The sequence below is a fragment of the Ctenopharyngodon idella genome, chromosome 17 (genome assembly GCF_019924925.1).
Source record: "Ctenopharyngodon idella isolate HZGC_01 chromosome 17, HZGC01, whole genome shotgun sequence".
Taxonomy (NCBI): domain Eukaryota; kingdom Metazoa; phylum Chordata; class Actinopteri; order Cypriniformes; family Xenocyprididae; genus Ctenopharyngodon; species Ctenopharyngodon idella.
In genome coordinates, this window is record NC_067236.1 from 4,688,799 (window position 1) to 4,700,899 (window position 12,101).

General features: G+C 37.4%; 1 protein-coding gene across 1 annotated transcript in view; it reads left to right on the forward strand.

The window, feature by feature from the left end:
• pabpc4 (poly(A) binding protein, cytoplasmic 4 (inducible form)) overlaps positions 1-12,101 on the forward strand; it is a 28,336-nt gene that overhangs the window by 13,016 nt on the left and 3,219 nt on the right. Inside the window, 5 exon segments of the mRNA XM_051867560.1 lie at positions 10,066-10,203; positions 10,306-10,401; positions 10,637-10,906; positions 11,615-11,767; positions 11,769-11,829. Of these exon segments, the coding sequence (XP_051723520.1) occupies positions 10,066-10,203; positions 10,306-10,401; positions 10,637-10,906; positions 11,615-11,767; positions 11,769-11,829 (718 nt within the window).

Genomic DNA, 12,101 nt, shown 5'->3' on the forward strand with positions numbered 1-12,101 from the left:
TAAGTTTGATACGCACGCCGAACCAATGAATCGAAACAAAAGATTTGTAAAGCTTCATGAACCAGTGTTTTGAAATCGCCCATCACTAGATATTGTCATAAAGTCGTTATTTCGTTTTTTTGGCACACAAAAAGTATTCTCGTCGCTTCATAACATTAAGGTTGAACCACTGCAGTCACATGAACTGTTTCAAATACATCTTTAGTAGCTTTCTGGGCATTGAAAGTGTTAATTGTCTTGCTGGCAATGCAGGCCTCACTGAGCCATCAGACTTTATGAAAATATCTTAATTTGTGTTCCGAAGATGAAGGAAGGTCTTACGGGTGTGGAAAGACATGAAGGTGAGTAATTAATGACAGAATTTTCATTTTTGGGTGAACTAACCCTTTAAACACTGACTTCTCCATAACTGTAGAAATATCATCTGACCCAGTAGCCATGCTACTTAACGGTATCGTATTAACATGAAATAAACAGATCACACTCACACAAGTTGCAGTTCAGCGAGGGAAACACACCAGCAAGGGAGAGTTTTCAACTTCGTCCTCACATCAGTGGCCCGGAGTCTGTAGCCCGAGTGGCCTGGAGTCATTCCATCTCCTGACTGTGCGAGAAACAATCCCGACTCCGACTCTTTTGATGGAGATAACAGTTGCTTTGTTATTCCATCCTGCCGACTACGCCAAAATGTTAGATCGGATGAAATCTCCGAGTCAGAAATATCGAATCCAGCCCCGGATGGTGGATCTTGTCAAAATATATCAAAATATATTTCTCTGGTGTGTGCAGCCCAGCAAACCTGTCAACAGAAAGTCTTGTCTGGTGCCTCAAAACTCTATTAACAGCCTTCTATCAGCCTGAGAGTTTGACTGAGAAAGCCAGAGATGAGCAGAAGCAGGAGACGAAGAGATGATAAAAAAAAAAAGAGTTTATTGAATAATATTAATGCTTTTTTTTAATGCTCAGAGTCCGTCTACATGTTACACTACTCAATGCTCAGACTTCATCTGAATTTCTCAATGCTTTGACTTTGTCTGACCAGTACAATTCCAACAAGTGTTATTATACTAAAGGAAAAACAATGGAAAATTACGGCTTCACAACATCAACCAGTGGGAGGGCTTCCTCTCACTTTTATCTCTCTAACTTTCAAGGCTAAAGCCTCTGCCCAATTATAGTTTCTTTTACCATATTAGGAACATGTTTACATTCTTCTATGCCTTGAGTGTATTCTTTCTATTGTCATATGGTAATCACACATTTCTTATTTTCTGTCATACAATCATATACATCTATAAGATCAATAGCTGTCCTTTGTTCTAGCAAAGACAGAGATCACATGCAATCCTCGTGTAAATTAACTACATCCTGTCTCTCTAAGCAGTACAGAAATGCAAAAATAACTCTAATTGCTTCCACAATTCCTCCATTTTTATCATTAATTGATAACCAAATAATAATATATCAAATTTAAGTTACTTGATCACATTTATGCCCTTCATTTCTTTGTGAAAGAAGAAAGAAAGACGCTTAGGCTGTATTTGTAGGGATAGTCCCTTCAGTATGAGCAAGCAAAATATTATACAAGTATAGATTGGTTATCTAGGACCCAGGCTAAATGAATACGCACTGTTATTGCACTCTTGACATGTTAGAAGAGGTTGACATCTCAAATCTAAACACACAACAGTATATTCCGCTATCAAGTGTTTACCTGGGAAATCAGCTTGAACTAGGCCAAACTCACAGTCACTCTCCAGATACCAAATACAAAGAAATATGAGGATAGATAAGTTCATAAGATTAGGAGGAGTTCATAATCTAATACTGTGATCGATAGACTATTCCAAGACTTAATAGCTCTCTGTAAAGATTGCAATATGCTTGGACCCAAACATAAAAGCAGTAAAATCATCAATAAAACAGGAAACAACAAATTGAGGTATGTCGTCCAATTAGAGAACCATTGTTATATACCTTTACCCCAGTTATGTGCTTATCAAATCAGATAATACTCAGTCAAATCATTGTTGTAGTAAACTGAAATGGAAAAAAACCCAGCATAATAGATTCAACATTTTACAAACTCCCACTCTTTTTAGCCGTTAAAAGGTCTAAATAAAAATAAACAAAAATAATTAAGACCCATAATAATTCATTTAAGCTTTAAATCTCTAAAGACAGCTTCCTTCAGTTTACAGACATATAGCATGTACCATCTTAATTGCATAACATCTTTTAAATCTTTTTTTCTCCCAGAAATAGAAATGAAAGAAAACAAATTCACATAATCAATTCAGTCATTATCTCCACTAAAACTTTTATAACCCTTTTGTTAAGCTTTCTTTCCAACAAAGATCCATTTACAGTCATTATAGCCCACATAAAATAATAATAATAATAATAATAATAATAATAATAACATAAATGAACATAAAACTAAGCTTGTTAACATATTAAAGCATACAATATTCAATAATATTATAATAATAATATCATGTTCAGATGAGGAAATATATCTCAATCAATACATTTCATTGTCTTGTTCACTCAATGTTTCATCGTCGAACCTCGGTCTTGGATATAAATCTGGGAATTGATTTGGAATTTCTTGAGCTGCTTTCACCTGAACACAAATGTTAGACAGGATAGAAGTCATTTCTTTAAAATAGTTCAACATGTCATCAACACTAAACTAAGTGCCGTCTTTAATTCTGCAATCAGATTTCCTCAAGACAGCTTTCTCTGCCTCTGGACATGCTCTGTAAAGAGTGAGAAGAGTCAAGGTTATTTCAGATAACAGAGTACACACAATCTCCTGTGTCTGCTCCGGCATTTCCTACAGAAACATAGTCTTTTTGCTTCAATTTTGGGCAGCACAAACAGAAATTTAATCGGGCAACAAAATAGCATCCAACAAATTTGAAACTAACAGCATTGTGAAGGATGGGTGACCATCTGACTTCAAAAATGTTCTCTTTCCACAGCACCCCAAATTCGTCTACCACCCCGAACGAACAAATAATGGGAGTCGGTGTAGATAGTCAGCCATCAGTTTACCGGCTCCAGTGAGGGCCACAAGCTCAGCTGCTTGTGCCGAATAATTGGAGGGCAACGGCCCTGAAACTAACACTTCAAATTTGGTGGTCACAGCTTATCCTGCTCAATTCAGGCCAGTTGTTTTGTCTCTGAAGGCAGAGCCATCTACGAACAACGCATTCTCACAGTTATCGAATGGTGTGTCTATCAGGTCAGGTTGTGGTGTACAGACTTGGTCAAGGATAGTCAAACAACATTGATGTTCCTCCCCACTCCCCTCCTTTGTTCATAAATGTGATGGGGCTTTCTGGATAATTTTGATAGTGACTTAGCCAATATGTCACTGTTTCTCTGCCGTCAATTCTATAACTTACGTTTATAATTCTGATCACACATAGCTGACAGTTTAAATTTATTTAGACCCTTAGTTGAATTTAGACAAGGGGTTTTAACCCATGGACGGCAATCTTCAATTTCACAAATCCAATTTACATAAATACTTTTAAACATACTAATCCAGAGAGTAATTCAAATCAACATCATAAATGGCAAAAGTATTCATAATTACCATTAGCAGACAGGATAGCCAATCTAATTAAAGCTCATCCCATGTTCATTATCGTCTTTTCATAAGATTCAATCAGAATTATCGGCTTCTGTAAAGTTTTTCATTTCACTTAACTCATCTGTAATGATAAAACACTTATTCCAGAGATTCATGACATATACACACAATGAGGATAGAATATATTTTCCCAAACTAACACATACAAAACAAGTGTAGTCACCATCACATTCATACTAGACACATGAATATGAACCGCTCATTTTCAAGGTTTGCCTTTAGTGTTAAATCTAAAAAACATTTAAACTTCACATTTTCCCTGTAGGTTTACTCTTATCCAGTCTCAAAGCATGTCTCTTAACTATAATTAGTTTTTTAGAGAGGTCAGCTGGGTTGTTTTAGTTCTAATATAATTTCAAGCTTTAGCAGGCTGATAACAAACAGACAGAGTACCTCCTTCCCACCCAATCAGTCTCTCTGTCTTACTGCACAAATGATATTTTCAACAGCCTCACAAGACTGTAACTTAGACAGAATGTAATATTAAATTCCTTACTATATAGAGAACCCTTAATCATTAACCAAGGTTAAAATGTAAATTTTTAACCTCCAAATAAAAACCATTACGACCATCTAAAAAATGTTATGCTAGAAGCATTTGTAAGGTTATCTTTATTTTAAATGCTGAATTCACTTATCTTTCTCTTGAATCTGCAAAAGCAGTCTTCATCTTTAGCCACCACCATGTCTTGGAATCATACTATGCCATGTCTAATGACCTGCAGGAGTAAAAACTATGATACAGACATATTAGTTTAAAATCAACACAGCCTCACGGATTCATAGATTCACAGTAATGCTGAATCCAAAACTTCTGTACAGTTCTTGCCCATAGGGCAACCAACATCATATTAATACATTTTTGCTATGGTCTCCCCAGGAATTAGGACAATCACCTCATGGTCTCAGCCGGCTCTTGAAAGCCCATTCCCTTTAGCTCTTTATCTATAATTTCCTTTTCCTCAGGGTGTTGTACCCTGGCATAGCTGCAGTATGGAGGAACATTTTTGGGGATTTGGGGGCCCTAAGCGATTCCAGGTATGGGGCCCCAACAGTCAATGATCCGCGACCATGGTGTGCTGTAGTCCGTTTATAGCCTACTGTTAGCTTTTTATATCTGACGACTTTGTTTAGGCTTCAAAATGTATAAATGTTGTGTTAACTTGTAAAGATTATCTTGATAGACAAAACATGTAAGTGTCATAACCCTTTGTTAAACACAGAGCTTATTTTTTGCGATTTTCCAAAAGTCTATAGGAAAAATGCATAGGCTTTCGATCGAGGGAACCCATGCGCCGCTAACTTCCGGGTTGGCCTACAAAAACACGTCATCCCTGAGGGTACTCTTTTGCTGCCGAATGTTGTTTTAAAACATTGCAATTTATGTAGGAATTCCAGTGAGGAAAAAGTAGGCCTAATGTCTATTCGCAAACAAACATAAAACAAATATAAAATCTATTCACATGTGCACGTTTAAATTAAAGGGTTTATGCTCGCATTTGATACTCTACTCCACATAGGAAGAACAGACATGCCAACTAGTTACTGACCTGATGCAGACACGTATCTGAAGCGGACTGATATCGTCTTGTCTGGAGCGAGGTTTACGTAAGGTGTGTTTACTTAACGTAAAAATAAGCGGGGCAATAAGATAATAAGAGAAAAAAATAAGAGAGCCCCAATGGCTCTCTATGACAGCGCGCTGCAGTTCCATTTTTCACCACAGATTTACACATTGGAAATATGTGGGGCGCTGTAGAGCTAGGGAGGGCTCCAGACAGGCTGCCCCACTTAATATCATGAATACATGCCTGCCGAATCCTTGCACTATATTTTAATATATCCTGCTCACTTTACGACTTAAAATAGTCAAGAAAATCTAAAAATTAGTGTTGCAGAATGCTGAACACATTTATAATTTATTATTAATTCAGTGTATATAGAGGTCTATGTTTGGATGAATATTTTAGTGGGGAACTGCCCCACCTGCCCATTCAGACGAGCCGCGGCTGCTTCTTGGTATTTGTCCAGGTATTTGTCGGGGGCCCCCTAATTCCCCGGGGCCCTAAGCAGCTGCTTATCTCGCTTATTAGTTAAGTCCGCCCCTGGCTGTAACTTCTCACAGCGCATCCCCCGTTTATGATGCTGCTGGCCTCACAGACATCCGCTCCACTCTCATACCCATCTCACATAAAACACCTCCCTTTAGTGTAAATGCCCAGTGGTGGTAACGCCCCTGCCTTAGGTTGTCCCCTGTTTGGCCAAAGAGGATCTTACCCGTCATTGAGAAATCACCTCATGCACACTGGTAACCGCTTTTTCCCATTACAAAATCTTTGGCCGTTTTCTTCAACAGAATCAGGTGTCTTCTGGAGCTTAGGGAAGGTGCATTCAAGAGCCATCAGAGCCATTGAACTGCCTGACAGTGTTAAAACAGAGAGACAGGTTAATTACAGCAGTATTTAGTCACTCAAAACCATTAGACATCTTCAAAGCAGAAACACAGCAAATGCTGAGATTATACTCAGTAAATTTAATTATCACAACCATCCATTCAGTGTAATGTTCTGCTACATCTGTAACCAGAGCCATCAGTCCTGTAACATGGTGGGGACTAAGATGCGACAGAATTACTGATCATATAATACATTAGTTAAAATAGTCACTTCTATCATTCAATGTCTGTATTTAAAGACCTCTTTAAAGTCATTGAGTTTTACTTGAAACATTTAAATACAAATTGCCCTCTTTATGGCAATCATTTCTTTAACAGCTCTGTGTCTATTGTTTTCAACTGAAACACTGTGCTTTACTATTATCATTATTATATATCACTATTATTATATTTACTGTTATCACTTATGGCCCAGGCTCAGATAGCAACATTTAGCTTACTGTGAATGAGAGAGAGAAACTTTGAGGCATTCAGGACTGGTACTTTATCATTAATCTTTTGACTCTAGCCCAGCTTAAAGGGTTAGTTCACCCAAAAATGAAAATTTTGTCATTTATTACTCACGCTCATGCCGTTCCAGACCCGTAAGACCTTCGTTAATCTTCGGAACGCAAATTAAGATATTTTTGTTTAAATCTGATGGCTCCGTGAGGCCTACATAGGGAGCAATGACATTTCCTCTCTCAAGATCCATAAAGGTACTAAAAACATATTTAAATCAGTTCATGTGAGTACAGTGGTTCAATATTAATATTATAAAGCGACGAGAATATTTTTGGTGCGCCAAAAAAACAAAATAACGAATTATTTAGTGATGGCCAATTTCAAAACACTGCTTCAGGAAGCTTCGGAGCGTTATGAATCAGCGTGTCGAATCCGCAGTTCGGAGCGCCAAAGTCACGTGATTTCAGCAGTTTGGCGGTTTGACACGCGATCCGAATCATGATTCGACACGCTGATTCATTACGCTCCGAATCTTCCTGAAGCAGTGTTTTGAAATCGGCCATCACTAAATAAGTCGTTATTTCGTTTTTTTTGGCGCTTTAAAAATATTCTCGTCGCTTTATAATATTAATATTGAACCACTGTACTCACATGAACTGATTTAAATATGTTTTTAGTACCTTTATGGATCTTGAGAGAGGAAATGTCATTGCTCCCTATGTAGGCCTCACGGAGCCATCGGATTTCAACAAAAATATCTCAATTTGTGTTCCGAAGATCAACGAAGGTCTTACGGGTGTAAAACGGCACGAGGGTGAGTAATTAATGACAGAATTTTCATTTTTGGGTGAACTAACCCTTTAAGACTTTGCCAGAAATGGCATGCATTTACAAATAAACATCATAGTTTATATTTGTCTTTTAACCACACATCAGGGAATTTAGAAATTACAAATTTCCAATCAGGTCGAGTCTCTGTTACACTGGCAGTCTCATTTTTGCCATTTAAACCCTCTATGTCACTTTGACCATCAAAAACCAAACATTTAGAACTTAGAGGTCCTAAATCATTAGTTATTTACACAATGATAGTGATGTGCTTATCACATAGAAAACATACCTGAGACTTGTGGTGGCAAATAAAAAGACTCTCACTGCATAAAGTTTTTTTCTTGCAAGAAAAGGTCAGACAGTCATACAATCATTCTGAGTTGCTGCAGAGTGTGTGACAAAGATGAAAGGGTTTCCTCCACCTTTATATCTCTCCCTAGCCTTCAAGGTTAAATCTCTTAACAGCTGTAACTTTCCACACATGGTCAGATAGTCAAAAACACATTCCCATACATCTTGTACATTCCCATACACCTTGTACATTCCCATACATCTTGTTCTTTAGGCTCCAAACCATATCTTGTTTTTCCACTACTGACTTCAGATCAGTTCTATGTAAAGCAAGCATTACACAATGTTCCATAAGCATAATAACATATTAATAAAAGCATACATATTAATAAATATTCTTCCACAGACCGTTCAGATATTTTCCCATAAAGTAAAATATTATTTCAGAACATCCAATCATCCCTATTATCATCCTCTACTTACTTCTTATATATTTTTGTTGCCCATATATTTTGTAATTTTACATCAACCTATGACCTTACTTTTATCTCTTGTTCTTTCTTATACGAAAACTTTAGTTAGTCTTTTTCCTCACTTTTTTTAATTCTTTCCTTCCTTTTGCTATTTTGAAAAGCACAGGTGTTCATAAATAGTTCTATAAATTCTATCAGTAATTTTGTTTTTGTAACATTAACTTTTGCTGCTATATTTCTTTTCATTATATCTACTTATCACGTATTCCTCTATCAACAGTTAGTTTGCGGATGCGAAACATATTATCAGTATGATCTCTGCTGTTTTGCAGATCCAAAATATCATTTTACTCATATTTCAACTCCTAGGTTCACTGACAGCCTTATAGCTGCTTTCTCCATCAACCCTTATTATATAAATTCTCTAGACATCTAATGCCATGCATTCATTTAATGGACGAAAAAAATTCCCTTACGACCTTAAGTCTTGTGACACTCAATGTTCCCTCCCTCGGAAAATCATAATATTTGATTAATTTCCCTATATCTTGCATGCATTTTTGCCCATATAATCTTCTCATTTAACAGAAAACCGGAGTATCATATTTGTCAAGCTTGTTCTGGGACTTCCCCATATTGGTTGTCTCTTTCTCTGTGGGTTTCTTTACAGCGCGCCTAAATAATCTGTCGTATGTCTCCAACAGATACAATCTTTCACCTAAAATCGGACTGTGCTCTTCCTCCACTCTAGAACCACCCAACGTGGTTTCAATTTCTCTTAGAAACATCTTAACCTTGCAGTATTACCACAGAGCCAGCCCAACCATATGGTTTATCCCTTTTTTCCCAATATCTGATATAATTATCTATAGAATTTTAGTTTGTCTCTTACCAGAGAAATCTGATGCCACTCAGGTTCATTTGCCGACTCCAGTGGTGTCCCTCCTGGAGCCCTGACCCTCAGCCTATTCGGGGTAGGGCTGAGACTACTAAGTCCAGGATGATCAGTCACAGTCCGCTCTTGGGTCCAAAAGGCACATCCAAGGAATACCACCTTCTGATACCAAATTTTGGTGGCAAATAAAAAGACTCTCACTGCATAAGAGACAAACAAGTCCAATTGTCTTTCGAAAGTTTTATTTTCTTGCAAGAAAAGGTTAGACAGGCATACAGTCATTCTGAGTTGCTGCAGAGTGTGTGACAAAGATGGGAGGGCTTCCTCTCGCTTTTATCTCTCTAACTTTCAAGGCTAAAGCCTCTGCCCAATTATAGTTTCTTTTACCATATTAGGAACATGTTTACATTCTTCTATACCTTGAGTGTATTCTTTCTGTTGTCATATGGTAATCACACATTTCTTATTTTCTGTCATACAATCATATACATCTACAAGATCAATAGCTGTCCTTTGTTCTAGCAAAGACAGAGATCACATGCAGTCCTCGTGTAAATTAACTACATTCTGTCTCTCTAAGCAGTACAGAAATGCAAAAATAACACAATGATCCATAAGCATAATAACATATTAAGAAAAAGCGTGCATATCAAAAAAAATTGCTTCCACAAGTCCCTTGCAAAGCATGTTGGGAACTACAGATCCACTGCCCAGGGCTGTGTTTCCCAAAAGCATTGTAAACCTAAGTACTGTAGATCGTAGAGTCTTTGGTTTCTACGATCAACTTAGCTCACGATGCTTTTGAGAAATGCAGCCCTGGGCAGTGGATCTGTAGTTCCCAGCATGCTTTGTGCACATACACTAAAAGGCTTCACGGACAATGCCATCTAATACTGCTGTATTAACGTTAAGGTACAGCTTAAGGTATAACTTGAGAGCGACGTAGCTTTAAGAAGGTTTCAGGAAATCCAGCCCTGAAAGGTGATTGATTGTGATGGTATTTCTGTTTCAGGCTGTAGAAGAGATGAACGGTACGGAGCTTAATGGCAAGACAGTGTTTGTTGGCCGAGCACAGAAAAAGATGGAGAGACAAGCAGAACTCAAGAGGAAGTTTGAACAGCTCAAACAGGAAAGAATCAGCAGATATCAGGTAAATGAATTGCTGTGTTTTGTCTTTGTGTGTGTGCTTGTATGTTTAGTAAAGAAAAAACAATTCATTTTGATCAATTTGTGTATATATTTGTGTTTACAGGGAGTAAATTTGTATATCAAGAATCTTGACGACACCATCGATGATGAGAAACTTCGTAAAGAGTTCTCTCCTTTCGGCTCCATTACCAGTGCCAAGGTGGGTCAAAGGGCATCTGTTTACAATCTATTTCTGTTAGAGCACTTTGGGCGAAATCCAAACAACATTCCCTATCCCTTTAAGTGACGGAGATTTATCACTGATCCAAGTCAGTAAATTATTTTTTCTGGCAGCAAAGGATAGGATATTATACAATTTCCTACTAGCAGATGTAGAAATGCATCTATTAGGTATACCCAATAAGACTATACTGACAATGTACATCTTGCTGTAGGTGATGTTGGAGGATGGCAGGTCCAAAGGTTTTGGCTTTGTGTGTTTCTCCTCACCTGAGGAGGCCACAAAGGCCGTGACAGAGATGAACGGGCGTATTGTGGGCTCCAAACCACTGTACGTGGCCCTGGCCCAACGTAAAGAAGAACGCAAAGCTCATCTGACCAACCAGTACATGCAGCGCATCGCTGGCATGAGGGCCATGCCTGCCAACGCCATCATCAACCAGTTCCAGCCTGCCGGCGGTTACTTCATGCCAGCTGTGCCACAGGTGGGTGTCTGAGACAACAATAAAATCTGGGATTTAAATTCCATTTAAACCTGGAAACATTAAATAGTTTATAAAATAGTTACATTTAATTTAGTTAACTAATTTAGAAAATAGTTAATTTAATTTAATTTAGATATTTTAATTATTTTTACATGACCTCATTGTATATTATGGAATGGCAAATTCCGCCAAATAAGAAAAAAAATCCTGCTTTGGTAAATCGTAATTATGACTTTTATGTCAAAATTATGATTTAACAAAACATGATTTTTTATAAGTAAAAAACCTAAATTATGAGATAAAAAGTCAAATTGATAAGATAAAAAGTCATAATTATGACATGAAAATGCGTAATTTTATCGTATAATTATGATATTGTCATAATTTTGACTTTTTATGTCATAATTATGACTTAGCATATCATAATTTTGAATTTTATCATAATTTTTCGACATATAGGTTATAATTATGATTCACCAAAGCATTTTTTTTTTGTGTGTGTGAAATGGACTTCCATAGTATATCCATAGTACAGTATATCAATATCAAATGAACTTCCATAGTATATCAATACATATACAGATAATAAATGAATAAATTTACAAGGGCTATAAAGTAGTAAAATGTTCCATTCAATGATTAATAATCTCTCTGAATAATTATATGTTTTTTTGAAATGCATCAAATGAATTCTATCATGCTTCACAGGCCCAGAACAGAACAACATACTATGCACCAAACCAGCTCACCCAGATGCGTCCGAACCCTCGCTGGCAGCAGCAGGGTGGCAGGGGTCAGGGTGGCTTCCAGGGCATGCCCAGCTCCTTGCGCCAGCCGGGGCCCCGTGCCAACATACGCCACCTTGGCACCCAATGCGTCCACCCAAGGCCCACGCGGGATCCCCACAGGTGCACAGAGAGTGGGTGAGAAAACCCACCCACTAATGATGTGATGCCCTATTATGACAAACTTTGACCTGTTTTACAGACCCAGAGGCCTGAAAATTTTCACTATCATCTCAGATTAGATTTTTAAGAGTTGCATAGTTGGTTGAAGGTGTCAGAGATGATTCAGGTTTTAGTTTATTTTAATGTTTCATAATAATAATAATAAATATCTATCGGTTCTAGTTTATATTTAACTGATCATTATGTAATTCTACTGAATAACAACACAAACTACACGTAATGATTAC